At 40.2% G+C, this 19,196-nt stretch overlaps 1 protein-coding gene across 2 annotated transcripts in view; it reads left to right on the forward strand.

Moving 5' to 3' along the window:
- Nucleotides 1-19,196, forward strand: part of kcnt2b (potassium sodium-activated channel subfamily T member 2b) — a 222,138-nt gene that overhangs the window by 107,066 nt on the left and 95,876 nt on the right. For both annotated transcript variants that reach the window (XM_061982089.1, XM_061982090.1), the window contains exons 11-13: nt 4,547-4,711; nt 12,390-12,526; nt 15,910-15,973. In XM_061982089.1, coding sequence (XP_061838073.1) covers nt 4,547-4,711; nt 12,390-12,526; nt 15,910-15,973 — 366 coding nt within the window. The remainder of the gene's footprint in view (nt 1-4,546; nt 4,712-12,389; nt 12,527-15,909; nt 15,974-19,196) is intronic.

Consider the following 19,196-nt stretch of genomic DNA (forward strand, 5'->3'; position numbering starts at 1 on the left):
CCAAATAACCTCTTGTATATAATGTAAACGTAAATAATGCCTCAAAACAAGTTTAATTAAATTTAAACAAAAAACAGCGGACGAGCTCTCGCCCTGCACAGCTGTTTTGTGTTTTGCAGTGTGGATCTGGGCTTGTAGAGCTTTATTTGCCACAGATATATACCTTCCTGCTTTTTCTGCTTTCCATGTGTCACAGCCAGGACCAAAACACAGATACTTTTCCCGCAAATCACCCGTGAAGTTGCATTTACGTTTCGGCTTCTCTCTTGTGTCCTGTCTGTCTCTCCACTGTCTCGCTCTCTCGCCCTCTGTCTCTGTCTCTGCCCCTCCCTCACCAATGCTGCTGTTTGTTTTGTTTTTAACCCCTTCTTAACCCTGGACGTACATTGAAAATACACGCAACCCGAACTCAAAATACCGGACATTTGAGGCATTTAAGAAACCCCGCCCGGACAGCCCTGCAAAAGAGGACATGTCCGTGGAAAAGAGGACGTATGGTCAGTCTACATCAGAGGTGCTCATTACGTCGATCGCGATCTACCGGTCGATCTCGGAGGGTGTGTCAGTCGATCACCAGCCAGCCATTACAAAAATAGTCCTAAAAAATGAGCGATCATAAATCTTCACTATGACGTCACTTTCGTCACTTGATTGACATTCACGGCACCCGAGGGTCTTCTGAGATGACGCTGGCTGCTGCCAGCTCATTAAAATTACCGACTGGAAGGCGAGAAACACTTTATTTCAACAGACTCTGGCGCCGTACCTGTCGTCAAAACTCCAAAGACCGACTGCACAGTTGCACAATAAAAGCTCTGCTTCATCCTGCCTGCGCTACCAAAATAAGAGTCTCAGAAAGCTGGCGTGCACAAGCTAGCAAGCTACGGAGTTTGCCGACAATGTATTTCTTGTAAAGTGTATACAAAGGAGTACGGAAGCTGGACAAATAAGATGCCAAAAACCAACCACTTTCATGTGGTATTGGACAGAAAGGAGGACTTTTTTTCCTCCTCCATTCGAAAATGCGGACCTTATCAGCACCACTGTTTGTTTCCAATCAATGCAAGTCATCAGAATCAGGTAATACACCAACTTATATTCTTGTCTTCATGAAAGAAAGGAATCTATATGTGTTAAACATGCTTGTATTATCTCTAAACACTTTTAACTTATTAACAATATTAGCTATATGTGTTAAACATGCTTGTATTATCTTTAAACACCTTTAACTTGTTAACAATATTAACTGTGTTAAACATTCTTGTATTATCATTAAACACCTTTAATTTATTAACAATATTAACTATATGGGTTAAACATGCTTGCATTATCACTAAACATCTTTAACTTGTTAACAATATTAACTATATGTGTTAAACATGTTTGCATTATCTTTAAACACCTTTAACTTATTAACAATATTAACTATATGTGTTAAACATGCTTGTATTATCTTTAAACACCTTTAACTTATTAACAATATTAACTATATGTGTTAAACATGCTTGTATTATCTTTAAACACCTTTAACTTGTTAACAATATTAACTGTGTTAAACATTCTTGTATTATCATTAAACACCTTTAATTTATTAACAATATTAACTATATGTGTTAAACATGCTTGCATTATCACTAAACATCTTTAACTTGTTAACAATATTAACTATATGTGTTAAACATGTTTGCATTATCTTTAAACACCTTTAACTTATTAACAATATTAACTATATGTGTTAAACATGCTTGTATTATCTCTAAACACTTTTAACTTATTAACAATATTAACTATATGTGTTAAACATGCTTGTATTATCTTTAAACACCTTTAACTTGTTAACAATATTAACTGTGTTAAACATGCTTGTATTATCATTAAACACCTTTAATGTATTAACAATATTAACTATATGTGTTAAACATGCTTGCATTATCATTAAAAACCTTTAACTTGTTAACAAAAACATATATTTCATAAATAAGTAAATATAAATGATATATATGAATGAGGTAGATCCCCACGACTTGATCAATTGAAAAGTAGCTCGCCTGCAGAAAATGTGTGAGCACCCCTGGTCTACATTATATAATTTTCCACACAGCATATATATTGGCAATGTGAGCTTGCCATTTTATTCTGGCAGCTTGTTGTTAAGTGAAGTGAAGTGAATTATATTTATATAGCGCTTTTCTCTAGTGACTCAAAGCGCTTTTACATAGTGAAAGCCACTATCTAAGTTACATTTAAAGCAGCGTGGGTGGCACTGGGAGCAGGTGGGTAAAGTGCCTTGCCCAAGGACACTAGGATGGCGGAAGCGGGGATCGAACCTGGAACCCTCAAGTTGCTGGCACGGCCACTCTATCAACCGAGCTATATGACTGGAGCAAGACAACAGTATTTCCATGGCAGACGACAGTGTATTTGTGTCCAAATAGAACTTTTTGCCACAATATGGACAAGTCGTCGTGTTGGTGGAAGGCGCTGTGGTGTGCTGCGTCAATGCGGGGGTAGGACAAAGCGCTCGCATGCTGCTCATATTTCCCTGGAAAATAGCCCACATTGAACAAAATACAGCGTTTCATTTTCAGTGAAATTGTCAACTGAATTGTTGGAATTGCACTTTGAATTCCTTTTCGTGTAGAATAGAATAAGAGTTTTATTGTCATTATTACAGTGAACAGGTTGAAAGAACAACAGATCCCCTAAGGTGCATACACAATCATTTACTAATATAAATAGTAAAAAAGATTAGATACCGTATTTATCTATATATATATGTATATATTCACACACATGCATATATCCATACACATACACATACATACATATACATACACATATACTGTATATCTATATACATATATACACGTACACATATATACACATATATATATACATATATATACATACATACATATACATACACAATTATATATACATACATACATACATACATATACATACACATATATATATATACATATATACATACACCTATACATATATATACATACACATATCTATATACATATATACATACAGTACATACATATACATACACATATATATACATATACATACACATACACATACATACACATAGCTATATACATATATACACATATATACACGTACACATATATATATATACATACATACATATACATACACATACACACATATACATATATATCTATACATATATACACATTTACATACATACATACATATATACATATATATACACATACATACATATATACATACATACATATATATACACATATATACACGTACACACATATATATATATACATACATACATATACATACACATATATATACACATATATACACACATATACATACACATATACATATATATCCATACACATATACATACATACATATATACATATATATATATACACATACATACATATATACACACATACATATATATACACATATATACATATACATACATATACACACATATATATATATACACATACATATATATACACACATATATATACATATATACGCATATATATACACACACATACATATATATACACATACACACATATATATACATACATACATATACATACACATATATATACACATATATACACACATACATACACATATACATATATACACATACATATATACATATATATATATACACATACATACATATATATACATATATACACATATATATATATACACACAAACATATATATATATATACACATACACACATATATATATATATATATATATATATATATATATACATACACATATATATATATATATATATATATATATATATATATATATATATATATATATATATATATATATATATATATGTCTTAATAAGGTTATCCAAAAAATAGTGCTCGATACCGTAGTAGAGCGCAATATATGTATGTGTGGGAAAAAAATCACAAGACTATTTCATCTCTACAGGCCTGTTTCATGAGGGGGGGTACCCTCAATCATCAGGAGATTTTAATGGAAGCATTCACATACCATGGTTTGTATAGGGCACAGAGTGGGTAGGTACAGGCTGGTGTAGGGGCGTGGTGATTGGCTCATGTGTTACCTAGGGGGTGTTTCCGTCTCTTGAAAGAGAAACTGTTTATCATATACCGTCCAGACCTGTCATCCCTCAACAAGCGCAGCGAAATTGTATCAGCATGCCGCCACAGACGGAAACACCTCCTAGGTAACACATGAGCCAATCACCACGCCCCTACGCCAGCCTGTACCCACCCACTCTGTGCCCTATACAAACCATGGTATGTGAATGCTTCTATTAAAATCTCCTGATGATTGAGGGAACCCCTCATGAAACAGGCCTGTAGAGATGAAGTAGTCTTGTGATTTTTTCCCACACATATATATATATACTGTATATATATATATATATGTATGTGTGTATTTACCAAATCAATGGGCCCAAAGATTGAATAGTCAACTTCTCCCTCCCGTCTGCTGACTATGTCTGGTGTCGCCCCAAATGCAGTTTGAGCAGCTGGCCTTCCTGTGGATGGAGCGTCAGAAGTCCGGTGGGAACTACAGCCGCTACAGGGCGCAGACGGAGAAGCATGTGGTGCTGTGCGTCAGCTGCCTCAAGATCGACCTCCTCATGGACTTCCTCAACGAGTTCTTTGCTCATCCTCGCCTACAGGTGCTCTGCGGGGAGGGGGGGGGCTGGGAGGGTGTTGGTGGTCCTTAATCCTTTTCCATCTGAGGTCAACACATAGGATTATTGCAGCAGTTGGTTGGATCACGCCACTGCTGCCTTGCTCACGTAGGAGCAAATGTGTGTGTTGGCGGCATGTGAGCGTTCTAACTTGTTCATGTCAGTGTGTGTTGTTGGTGACGAACCCCAAGATGCAGAGAAGGCAGGCTTGGTAATAGAAAACATGGTTTAATGTTGATTGCTGCACGCAAGTTGGATCTTTCACTTGCAAGAGCCTCCCAGTCGTCAATGTTGATGGAGAAATATTTAAGGTTCCTCTTGATCACGTCTTTAAAACATAGGCGGGGACGTCCTTGTTTGCTCGGAGCCATACAGTAAGAGTTGGGGAAGGGCGAGCGTCATCCATACCATGAATGTGCCCGGTATGACTCGGGCATTGAAGTCCCCAAGAATCAGCAAGCGTTCGGTTGAGGGGGTCTTTTGAATACTGGAGCTCAGTTGACTGTAGAAAGTTTCCTTTGAATCCAGGTCAGAGGTGAGTGTAGGGACATAAGTGGCTATGATTGTGATTGGGCCACAGCTTGTGAGGAGAGGCGTGGGGAGATAGGCACAGGTTTTTCCACTGAGGACAAGAGCTTGTTTTGCAAAGTGAACACCATGCATTGCTCCGTCACCGTCTGGGAATCCATTCCAGATAAAGGTGTAGTTTTTTGTCTGGACAGAGCCAACGCCGGTCAGCCAGGTTTCACTAAGGGCAGCGACGGAGATGTCGAGGCGAAGTAGTTCTGCATCAATGAGGGCTGATTTGCCAGGCAAGGCGCAGTCCATCTTAGATCCAACGCCAAGGGAGCGCACATTCCAGCAGGCAATGGATGTACATGTGGCAGTTGCAGGATTGTCAACCAGGGCCTTGCCGAGCAACGACGGCGCCCCGGAGAACAGTTACCAGTCGTGGAGGCATACTATTTGAACTCATGGAGAGAAGAGATGCTCATAACGGAGAGCGCCGGGGCAGAATTTTGTGAAATCATGCTTGCCCAAGACAAACTTCCACCTTTGGACTCAGTACGACAGGTTCCAACGGAACACAAGTGTGTGACAGTTGGTGTAGTTTGTGAGTTGGCCCGCAGTGACCAGCTAACTAGGTCTATTGCCCCATGACCATTGGCCAGTTCAGACACACCCTGAACTCAGCCTACCAGGCCTGCTGCCAGGCTCGCTAATTGGACCGGGTTTCATCTGGCCTCGCGCCTTTGACCTGTCTGGCTTGCTTTGACCTACGAGGTGTACAAGCCTCCCGCCAGCATAGCTCTCAGGGTCATTGAGGTACACAAGCTGTTCCGCCAACGCCAAGGCACCAGTCCATAGAACAGCGGAGTGAGGGATACAACACGCTTTAAGCAGGGTTCGTACTGGTTCTTAAAAACCTTGAAAATGCTTGGATTCTAATGTTGTGTTTTCAAGGTTTGAAAAATGCTTGAATTTTTGGGTGAAGTGCTTGGAAATGGATGTACACGTGGCAGTTGCAGGATTGTCAACCAGGGCATTGCCGAGCAACGACAGCGCCCTGGAGAACAGTTACCAGTCGCGGAGGCATAATATTTGAACTCATGGAGAGAAGAGATGCTCATAACGGAGAGCGCCGGGGCAGAATTTTGTGAAATCATGCTTGCCCAAGACAAACTTCCACCTCTGGACTCAGTACGACAGGTTCCAACGGAACACAAGTGTGTGACAGTTGGTGTAGTTTGTGAGTTGGCCCGCAGTGACCAGCTAACTAGGTCTATTGCCCCGTGACCATTGGCCATGTGCTCTTCTGCTCAGCGGGCGGCTGAGAGGCCAGTTCAGACACACCCTGAACTCAGCCTACCAGGCCTGCTGCCAGGCTCGCTAATTGGACCGGGTTTCATCTGGTCTCGCGCCTTTGACCTGTCTGGCTTGCTTTGACCTACGAGGTGTACAAGCCTCCCGCCAGCATAGCTCTCAGGGTCATTGAGGTACACAAGCTGTCCCGCCAACGCCAAGGCACCAGTCCATAGAACAGCGGAGTGAGGGATGCAACATGCTTTAAGCAGGGTTCGTACGGTGCTTAAAAACCTTGAAAATGCTTGGATTCTAATGTTGAGTTTTCAAGGTTTGAAAAATGCTTGAATTTTTGTGTGAAGTGCTTGGAAATGCTTGGAAGTGTTCATCATATTTCTCGGCAGTCTGACTCAATAGGCTAATTATAAAATGGAAAAAAATAAAATAAGGTTCCTTCAAAATGAAAGCTACATGCTTGATCTGTGGGCTTTGCACGAGCCCTTACATTAGGTTGTTGTCATGTATTACGGCTCTGTGTCGCCCCCAAGAGGACAGTGGTGCATCGCTCCATCATGCCGGGAGGTTGTCGCTTTAATGAACATTGGATGGAAATTATTAGTCCATTATTGGACTTGTTTGTACTGTGAAGGTCGTGTAATGTATCATTTGTAACCTTTTTCACAACTTAGAGCTGAGTTAATATGAATGATTTTGTAGTTTTTGTAGCATTTCTTGCTCTATTATTTTCGTTGTCTACTTAACTTGTCTGGCTACCTCAATGAAAGCACAAAAAGTAAACTGTCAAGTTCAAACACTGATGACATCTATTAAACAAGACAAGAGGCAAAGAATCAAACAGAAGCAGTATTCAATTTGGACTCAATATTGAGGAGAAAACGTGTCGACCTGTAACCTCTACAGTGTCACCCACGCTCTGGCGAAAGATTGTACGCCGCCTCACTCCCTGTTTACACAACAACATCTGCTTCCAAAGGAATGGGGAGTATGGAAACAGTCATCGTTTTCAGTCACATTAACACAAAAGAAAAAGATGCCTCGGGCTTGGGCTTGTCCTGGCTTCAGCTTGAGCAGGTCTTCGATGACAATACCGTATTTTCCGCACTATAAGCCGCACCTAAAAACCACAAATTTTCACAAAAGCTGACAGTGCGGCTTATAACCCGGTGCGCCTTATATATGGATTAAAATAAATATTTATTTTCATAAAGTTTCGGTCTCGCAACTACGGTAAACAGCCGCCATCTTTTTTCCCCGTAGAAGAGGAAGCGCTTCTTCTTCTATGGTAAGCAACCACCCGCCCCCGTAGAAGAGGAAGCGCTTCTTCTTCTACGGTAAGCAACCACCCGCCCCCGTAGAAGAAGAAGCGCGCGGGTATTACGTTTCATTTCCTTTGTGTGTTTACATCTGTAAAGACCACAAAATGGCTCCTACTAAGCGACACGCGTATAACGCAGAATTTAAACTTAAGGCAATAAGTCATGCCGAAGAACACGGAAATAGAGCAGCAGCAAGAGAATATAACATAAATGAATCAATGGTGCGTAGGTGGAGGAAGCAACAAGATGACCTGCGCCAGGTAAAGAAGACAAAACAGAGTTTCCGAGGGAACAAAGCAAGATGGCAACTGTTGGAGGACAAACTGGAACAGTGGGTTGTTGAGCAGAGAGCAGCAAGCAGAAGTGTCAGCACCATCACTATTCGAATGAAGGCAACAGCGCTAGCAAGCGAACTTCACCTGGATGATTTTAAAGGTGGTGCTTCTTGGTGTTTCCGGTTCATGAAAAGACGCAATCTCTCCATCCGCACACGGACTACTATTTCACAGCAACTGCCTAAAGACTGTTTTTTTGACATTCCCTTTAGCGCAGTTAGATGCGGCTTATGACACGGGGCGGCTTATAGGTGGACAAAGTTTTGAAATATGCCGTTCATTGAAGGCGCGGCTTATAACCCAGGGCGGCTTATGGTGCGGAAAATACGGTAGATAACCCCTCCCGTCTCATCCCATCGTACACAGCGGAATTTTCCAAGCCTTTGACTTGGTGCAACAAAGACAGCTCTCATGTGTTCACTGGAAACTCAGAGAACAGAAAGTTTTTTGATAATTTGCATACAATTTTTCTGACATAAACTTTTGTCTTTTTGTTCATTTCTTATCATAGCCACAGTAATAAGGCTAGATGTGCTTCATGAAAGGTGACTGAGGTGTTGTGAAACAAACTAAATATTTCGCTTTAATTTGTTATCCTTATATTAATGTGGAACAGTTTTGTTAATAAACGAGTGAAATTGACATGTTGAGGGTGCGTGTATTCATATCAGTTTACAAGCACACACGTTTGCAAACACCAATTGTCAGGTTCAAACACTGATGACATCTATTAAACAAGACAAGAGGCAAATAATTAAACAGAGACAGAATTAAATTTCGACTTCCGGACGGCTTCGAAGCAATTCTGGACCACCACCCGCCGCCTCAGGAAGGGGAAGCAGTGCACTATCAACACCGTGTATGGCGAGGATGGTGTTCTGCTGACCTCGACTGCAGATGTTGTGGATCGGTGGAGGGAATACTTCGAAGACCTCCTCAATCCCACCAACACGTCTTCCTATGAGGAAGCAGTGCCTGGGGAGTCTGTGGTGGGCTCTCCTATTTCTGGGGCTGAGGTTGCTGAGGTAGTTAAAAAGCTCCTCGGTGGCAAGGCTCCGGGGGTAGATGAGATCCGCCCGGAGTTCCTTAAAGCTCTGGATGCTGTGGGGCTGTCTTGGTTGACAAGACTCTGCAGCATCGCGTGGACATCGGGGGCGGTACCACTGGATTGGCAGACCGGGGTGGTGGTTCCTCTCTTTAAGAAGGGGAACCGGAGGGTGTGTTCTAACTATCGTGGGATCACACTCCTCAGCCTTCCCGGTAAGGTCTATTCAGGTGTACTGGAGAGGAGGCTACGCCGGATAGTCGAACCTCGGATTCAGGAGGAACAGTGTGGTTTTCGTCCTGGTCGTGGAACTGTGGACCAGCTCTATACTCTCGGCAGGGTCCTTGAGGGTGCATGGGAGTTTGCCCAACCAGTCTACATGTGTTTTGTGGACTTGGAGAAGGCATTCGACCGTGTCCCTCGGGAAGTCCTGTGGGGAGTGCTCAGAGAGTATGGGGTATCGGACTGTCTGATTGTGGCAGTCCGCTCCCTGTATGATCAGTGCCAGAGCTTGGTCCGCATTGCCGGTAGTAAGTCGGACACGTTTCCAGTGAGGGTTGGACTCCGCCAAGGCTGCCCTTTATCACCGATTCTGTTCATAACTTTTATGGACAGAATTTCTAGGCGCAGTCAAGGCGTTGAGGGGATCTGGTTTGGTGGCTGCAGGATTAGGTCTCTGCTTTTTGCAGATGATGTGGTCCTGATGGCTTCATCTGGCCAGGATCTTCAGCTCTCACTGGATCGGTTCGCAGCTGAGTGTGAAGCGACTGGGATGGGAATCAGCACCTCCAAGTCCGAGTCCATGGTTCTCTCCCGGAAAAGGGTGGAGTGCCATCTCCGGGTTGGGGAGGAGATCTTGCCCCAAGTGGAGGAGTTCAAGTACCTCGGAGTCTTGTTCACGAGTGAGGGAAGAGTGAATCGTGAGATCGACAGGCGGATCGGTGCGGCGTCTTCAGTAATGCGGACGCTGTATCGGTCCGTTGTGGTGAAGAAAGAGCTGAGCCGTAAGGCAAAGCTCTCAATTTACCGGTCGATCTACGTTCCCATCCTCACCTATGGTCATGAGCTTTGGGTTATGACCGAAAGGACAAGATCACGGGTACAAGCGGCCGAAATGAGTTTCCTCCGCCGGGTGGCGGGGCTCTCCCTTAGAGATAGGGTGAGAAGCTCTGCCATCCGGGAGGAGCTCAAAGTAAAGCCGCTGCTCCTCCACATCGAGAGGAGCCAGATGAGGTGGTTCGGGGATCTGGTCAGGATGCCACCCGAACGCCTCCCTAGGGAGGTGTTTAGGGCACGTCCGACCGGTAGGAGGCCGCGGGGAAGACCCAGGACACGTTGGGAAGACTATGTCTCCCGGCTGGCCTGGGAACGCCTCGGGGTCCCCCGGGAGGAGCTGGATGAAGTGGCTGGGGAAAGGGAAGTCTGGGCTTCCCTGCTTAGACTGCTGCCCCCGCGACCCGACCTCGGATAAGCGGAAGAAGATGGATGGATGGATGGAGAATTAAATTTGGACTCAATATATTGAGGAGAGTCGCCGTCGACCTGTAACCTCTTACAGTGTCTCAGCACGCTCTGCCAAAAGATTGCACTCCTTCTTTATTTGACTTTCTCCCCCCACCTGACCACAGCTGCTTCCAGAGGGAAGTGGGTCGTAAACAGCGTTGCCTTTGGTTACCGAACAGTTCAAAAGAAGAGGTTGTAAAATAGTTCAAAAAGGGTTCCATAAAATAGTTTAAAAAGAATTTGTAAAATACGTCAAAGAGAGTTCGTCTGGAAATTGGGCAGATCCGGCCATCTGTCCGCTTTGAAGTCACAGTGGAGTTTTACGAGCCTTCCCCCTGGTAGGCCCCAAAGACAGCTCCCGTCCCCCTGCCAGGAACTCAATGTAATACAAAGCTTTTGTGATCATTTAGAAACAATTACAATGACATTGAATAGTCACACTGCTTCATTTTCTATGCCCCATTCAGTTCAAGATAACTGCTGCTTCAATGTTAGGCTTTAGCAGATTCTCCCTATTTTTCCTACAGAGCTCAAACAACAACAACAAGGCTATGTGTCACGTTCAAACACCGAGGACATCTATTAAACAAGACAAAAGGCAAGGAATCAAACAGAGACAGAATTCAATTTGGACTCAATTGAGGAGAGACAGCGTCAACCTGTAACCTCTTAAAAGTTAAAGTTAAAGTTAAAGTACCAATGATTGTCACACACACACTAGGTGTGGCGAGATTATTCTCTGCATTTGACCCATCACCCTTGATCACCCCCTGGGAGGTGAGGGGAGCAGTGGGCAGCAGCGGTGGCCGCGCCCGGGAATCATTTTGGTGATTTAACCCCCAATTCCAACCCTTGATGCTGAGTGCCAAGCAGGGAGGTAATGGGTCCCATTTTTATAGTCTTTGGTATGACTCGGTCGGGGTTTGAACTTACAGTGTCTTAGCACGCTCTGGCGAAGAAGGTTTTCGTCTCCTCTTTATTACAATATTCAATGTTCACGCACCAACACATGTCTCAGCAGGAATGGGGAGTATGTAAAACAGTCATTGTTTTCGGTCGCTTTGAAGACCAAGAAGTGGGATTTCTCGGGCTTGGGCTCTTCCTGGATCCAGCTGGGGCAGGTGTTGGAGGACAATGGATAACCCCTCCCGTCTCCTGACCACAGTTGCTTCAAAAGGGCAGCGGGTCGTAAATAGCGTTGACTTCAAAGAGAGTTCGTTTAACACTTCAAAGAGAGTTCCTCTGGAAGTTGAGCAGATCCTGCCATCTGTCTGTGTTGAAATCACAGTGGAGTTTTACGAGCCTTCTTCCTCTTGTTAGGCCTCGAAAGACAGCATTCATAGTACAACGTTTCTTTTGTGATAACTTACAAACAATTATTCCAACACTATGGATTGATTCACACTGGTTTTCGCCTTTTGAAGGGCACTGGAAAAACTGGTAAATCGATCTTGGAAGTCCTTAAAAAGTGCTTGAATTTGGTCGTGGAAAAGGTGTACGAACCCTGACTAAGGCCCTAGAGAATGCTCCGTAGCATTTAAATGTCTTAAGAAATTATTTTTAGGGTGTGGTTTTGCACTATTTTTTGCCTTGAAAATATAAAAAAGTATATCATACTCTTTATGTATGGGTGTGTGTAGGATTACTACGTGGTGATCCTATGTCCAGCAGAGATGGATGTCCAGGTTAGAAGAGTCCTCCATGTTCCTCTGTGGGCCCAGAGAGTCATCTACCTGCAGGGTTCTGCCCTCAAAGACCAGGACCTGATGAGGGCCAAGTGAGTATCTGCAACAACACCAGCAGGGCCTCGTAAATCTGTTCTTACAGACATATTGTAGTATTATAGACAAAACCTGATCATTTTTACCAAGGACTGTCAATCGGGGAGGGATGGATGGATGGGTAGCGATCTAATCACTCTAGTACAACTGATACTACCTTTGGTATCAACACGACCAATGTGTGGATCGAAGAGCCCAACAATGGTCATATTATCCTGTCTCTTATCCATACTTGCCAACCTTGAGACCTCCGATTTCGGGAGGTGGGGGGTGGGACGTGGGGGGCGTGGTCGGGGATGGGGCGGGGGGCGTGGTTGGGGGCGTGGTTAAGATATATATATATATAAGAAATACTTGACTTTCAGTGAATTCTAGCTATATATATATATATATATATATATATATATATATATATATATATATATATATATATATATATATATATATATATATATATATACACAGGTAAAAGCCAGTAAATTAGAATATTTTGAAAAACTTGATTTATTTCAGTAATTGCATTCAAAAGGTGTAACTTGTACATTATATTTATTCATTGCACACAGACTGATGCATTCAAATGTTTATTTCATTTAATTTTGATGATTTGAAGTGGCAACAAATGAAAATCCAAAATTCCGTGTGTCACAAAATTAGAATATTACTTAAGGCTAATACAAAAAAGGGATTTTTAGAAATGTTGGCCAACTGAAAAGTATGAAAATGAAAAATATGAGCATGTACAATACTCAATACTTGGTTGGAGCTCCTTTTGCCTCAATTACTGCGTTAATGTGGCGTGGCATGGAGTCGATGAGTTTCTGGCACTGCTCAGGTGTTATGAGAGCCCAGGTTGCTCTGATAGTGGCCTTCAACTCTTCTGCGTTTTTGGGTCTGGCATTCTGCATCTTCCTTTTCACAATACCCCACAGATTTTCTATGGGGCTAAGGTCAGGGGAGTTGGCGGGCCAATTTAGAACAGAAATACCATGGTCCGTAAACCAGGCACGGGTAGATTTTGCGCTGTGTGCAGGCGCCAAGTCCTGTTGGAACTTGAAATCTCCATCTCCATAGAGCAGGTCAGCAGCAGGAAGCATGAAGTGCTCTAAAACTTGCTGGTAGACGGCTGCGTTGACCCTGGATCTCAGGAAACAGAGTGGACCGACACCAGCAGATGACATGGCACCCCAAACCATCACTGATGGTGGAAACTTTACACTAGACTTCAGGCAACGTGAATCCTGTGCCTCTCCTGTCTTCCTCCAGACTCTGGGACCTCGATTTCCAAAGGAAATGCAAAATTTGCATGGTTGGGTGATGGTTTGGGGTGCCATGTCATCTGCTGGTGTCGGTCCACTCTGTTTCCTGAGATCCAGGGTCAACGCAGCCGTCTACCAGCAAGTTTTAGAGCACTTCATGCTTCCTGCTGCTGACCTGCTCTATGGAGATGGAGATTTCAAGTTCCAACAGGACTTGGCGCCTGCACACAGCGCAAAATCTACCCGTGCCTGGTTTACGGACCATGGTATTTCTGTTCTAAATTGGCCCGCCAACTCCCCTGACCTTAGCCCCATAGAAAATCTGTGGGGTATTGTGAAAAGGAAGATGCAGAATGCCAGACCCAAAAACGCAGAAGAGTTGAAGGCCACTATCAGAGCAACCTGGGCTCTCATAACACCTGAGCAGTGCCAGAAACTCATCGACTCCATGCCACGCCGCATTAACGCAGTAATTGAGGCAAAAGGAGCTCCAACCAAGTATTGAGTATTGTACATGCTCATATTTTTCATTTTCATACTTTTCAGTTGGCCAACATTTCTAAAAATCCCTTTTTTGTATTAGCCTTAAGTAATATTCTAATTTTGTGACACACGGAATTTTGGATTTTCATTTGTTGCCACTTCAAATCATCAAAATTAAATGAAATAAACATTTGAATGCATCAGTCTGTGTGCAATGAATAAATATAATGTACAAGTTACACCTTTTGAATGCAATTACTGAAATAAATCAAGTTTTTCAAAATATTCTAATTTACTGGCTTTTACCTGTATGTATATATTTAGGCTCATCCTCAAGTCCTCCGGTGACAATAATACTTAGACACGTAACTTGGAGCGGCTCCACACTGTGTATGGAAATACACAGTAAGACGCCAGTCGTCTCTGCGGCAGCTATTTCTTTCGGTCAGCGGACTGAGCTTTGAAAATACAAAGTAGGAATGGACGTTGAAAAAAATGTCGGCAGAATGGCAATGTGAGATTCGGTTCCCGTCCCCGCCCAACCCTAATCAGAACTAACAAATACGATGAGAAGCAGTGATGGTCGTTGAATGGATCGAATTGTTTTTCACTACTTCATAGTTATGATCCGTTGCCCGGATCATGTTCTGTTGGGTTTTTGGACTCCCTTAGTTCTGTTTCAGCACCCCTGTTTTGTGTCTCCTTGAATTTGAAATTTTTTTTTTGTTTTTTTTCACTAAAGAAGGGTTCGGTGAATGCGCAAATGAAACTGGTGGAGTTCGGTACCTCCAACAAGGTGAAGAACCACTGAGCTAAGACAAAAACTTAGGGCAGGAAACATGAAACTATAGACATGAAACCTCACTAAACTGTGGCATGAAACAAATAGCATTAACTATGGCATAGAACAAACCCGAAACTGTGGCATGAAACAAATAGCATTAACTATGGCATAGAACAAACCCGAAACTGTGGCATGAAACAAATAGCATTAACTATGGCATAGAACAAAACCGAAACTGTGGCATGAAACAAATAGCATTAACTATGGCATAGCACAAACCCGAAACTGTGGCATGAAACAAATAGCATTAACTATGGCATAGAACAAACCCGAAACTGTGGCATGAAACAAATAGCATTAACTATGGCATAGAACAAACCCGAAACTGTGGCATGAAACAAATAGCATTAACTATGGCATAGAACAAACCCGAAACTGTGGCATGAAACCAATAATGACGCCAGGACGACTGACTGGCAAAGGCGGGCTTAAATCAGGTCTGTTGATTAGAAACAGGTGCGCGTCCCGAACACCAGAGGCAGGTGAAAATCATAAGTCGCCATGGTAACTAAAACAAACTCAGGTGTCAAACAGGAACTAAAAGAGTCCAAATCTAACAGAACATAACAAAAACATGACAACAATGCGCCCAGGGCGTTACAATAGTTGGTTGTCGCCCAAAAATATGGTCAATTTGGCCCTTGACGTAGCCTTCAATTACCACCAAACGTATTTTCATGTTTTAATCACAATGTTTATCTAATAATGCTTAATTTAACACACTGGATTGTTTGTGAAATAACAACACCCTCCTTCCTGTGTCTCCCCCTGTCGCTCATCCATCCGCCTGCAGGATGGATGACGCCGAGGCCTGCTTCATCCTCAGTAACCGCTTCGAAGTGGACCGCATCGCTGCTGTATGTTTCCCACTCCTCATTGTGCATGCTAGAAACGTCCATGTGTGGCCAGATCCTCTCACAATCCAAAATTACACACTTGCATTTCTTACCTTCTTGAGACCTGAGAAAAATGCCTACCTTTTTAGGACCAGCCTTTCCAGATATATAAAGAAGTATATTTACAACATTAATAATATATACATACTATGCAAATATAAAAAAAGCTTGTTGTGAAAAATGAGTTGGAATTTCACAAGAAAAAGGTCACAATTTCACAAGAAAAACTTAGAATTTTGGCGGTATTATAATAAAAGTCGTAATTTTACTCAACGCAAGTCAAAATTTTACAAGAAAAACGGAACATTTGTGCAATATTATGATAAAAGTTGGAATTTTACTCTACAATTGTTATTATTTTTATTTATTTAGCCTTTATTTAACCAGGTAAAAAAAAATCCCATTGAGATCAAAGATCTCTTTTTCAAGGGAGACCTGGCCAAGAGGGCAATAGTCGCAATTTTACAAGAAAAGCTTAAAATTTTGGCAATTTTATGAAGAGTTACTCAACAAAAGTCACAATTGTATAAGAAAACTTAAACATTTTGGTAATATTATAATAATAATAGGAATTTTACTTGGCAAAATGATGACAAAAGTAGAGATGTCCGATAATATCGGCAGGCCGATATTAACGGCTGATAAATGCTTCAAAATGTAATATTGGAAATGATCGGTATCGGTTTTTTTATTATCTGTATCGTTTTTTGTGTGTGTTTTTTTTTAATTAATTGTCAATATTGTAATAAAAGTCTTTATATGACAAATGTCACCATTTTGCATTAAAAAGTAATAATTTTTACATAAAAAATAAATAATTTTTACATAAAAAATAAATAATTTTACTTCAAAAAGTAATAATTTTACATAAAAAAGTAACAATTCTTACGAGAAAATGTTGCAATGTTACAGAAATTGAAAGAATATGAGAAATTGTTCCCAATTTCATAAGAAAAAAGTCGATACATTGTGAGAAAAAGACTATTTTTAGTTCATTTTTTGGGGGGGGGGGATTTTTTTTTGTACTTGGTTTTTAATCTTAATTATTTACTTCAAGTTATTCCAGTGTGTCTCTATATACATATTTATTTTATTTTTTTAATACATTTTGGTCGAAGGGGGCGCATTTAAATTTCTGTGTGGCCAGATCCTCTCAGAATCCAAAATTACACACACACACACACACACGCGCACACACACACACACACACACACACACTTGCATTACCTTCTTGGGACCTCCGAAAAATGCCTACCTTTTTAGGACCACCCTTTCCAGATATATAAAGATTTATATTTACAACATTAATAATACATACATACTATGCAAATATAAAAAAGCTTGTTGTGAAAAATGAGTTGGAATTTCACAAGAAAAAGGTCACAATTTCACAAGAAAAACTTAGAATTTTGGCAGTATTATAATAAAAGTCGTCATTTTACTCAACGCAAGTCAAAATTTTACAAGAAAAACGGAACATTTGTGCAATATTATGATAAAAGTTGGAATTTTATTTTATAATAGTCGCAATTTTACAAGAAAAGCTTAAAATTCTGGCAATTTTATGAAGAGTTACTCAACAAAAGTCACAATTGTATAAGAAAACTTAAAAATGTTGGCAATATTATAATAATAATAATAGGAATTTTACTTGGCAAAATGATGACAAAAGTCATAATTATACTCAAAAATGTCACTGTTTTACCAGAACAACAAAAAATTGTCAATATTGTAATAAAAGTCAGAACTTTATATGACAAATGTCACCATTTTGCATTAAAAAGTAATCATTTTTACATAAAAAGAAATAATTTTTACATAAAAAGAAATAATTTTACTTTGAAAAGTAATAATTTTACATAAAAAAGTAACCATTTTTACGAGAAAATGTTGCAATGTTACAGAAATTGAAAGAATATGAGAAATTGTTCCCAATTTCATAAGAAAAAAGTCGACACATTGTGAGAAAAAGACTACTTTTAGTTAAATTTTTTTTTTTTTTTTTTTTTTTTTTTGGAATTGGTTCTTAATCTTAATTATTCACTTCAATTTTTTCCAGTATGTCTCTATATACATATTTATTTTATTTTTTTAATACATTTTGGTCAAAGGGGGCGCATTTAAATTTCTGTGTGGCCAGATCCTCTCAGAATCCAAAATTACACACACACACACACACACACACACACACGCACACTTGCATTACCTTCTTGGGACCTCCGAAAAATGCCTACCTTTTTAGGACCACCCTTTCTAGATATATAAAGATTTATATTTACAACATTAATAATATATACATACTATGCAAATATAAAAAAGTTTGTTGTGAAAATGAGTTGGAATTTCACAAGAAAAAGGTCACAATTTCACAAGAAAAACTTAGAATTTTGGCAGTATTATAATAAAAGTCGTCATTTTAATCAACGCAAGTCAAAATTTTACAAGAAAAACGGAACATTTGTGCAATATTATGATAAAAGTTGTAATTTTATTTTATAATAGTCGCAATTTTACAAGAAAAGCTTAAAATTTTGGCAATTTTATGAAGAGTTACTCAACAAAAGTCACAATTGTATAAGAAAACTTAAAAATGTTGGCAATATTATAATAATAATAATAGGAATTTTACTTGGCAAAATGATGACAAAAGTCATAATTATACTCAAAAATGTCACTGTTTTACCAGAACAACAAAAAAATTTCAATATTGTAATAAAAGTCAGAACTTTATATGACAAATGTCACCATTTTGCATTAAAAAGTAATATTTTTTACATAAAAAAGAAATAATTTTACTTTGAAAAGTAATAATTTTACATAAAAAATTAATAATTTTACAAGAAAATGTTGCAATATTACAGAAACTGAAAGAATATGAGAAATTGTTCCCAATTTATAAGATAAAAGTCGACACATTGTGAGAAAAAGACTGCTTTTAGTTCAGTTATTATTTTTTTAGAATTTTTTTTTTTGTACTTGGTTTTTAATCTTAATTATTTACTTCAAGTTATTCCAGTGTGTCTCTATATACATATTTATTTTATTTTTTTAATACATTTTGGTCAAAGAGGGCGCATTTAAATTTCTTACACACACATGCTAAAAACGTCCATATGTGGCCAGATCCTCTCAGAATCCAAAATCTCACACACACACACACACACACATGCACACTTGCATTTCT

The sequence above is a fragment of the Nerophis lumbriciformis genome, linkage group LG24 (genome assembly GCF_033978685.3).
Source record: "Nerophis lumbriciformis linkage group LG24, RoL_Nlum_v2.1, whole genome shotgun sequence".
Lineage (NCBI taxonomy): Eukaryota > Metazoa > Chordata > Actinopteri > Syngnathiformes > Syngnathidae > Nerophis > Nerophis lumbriciformis.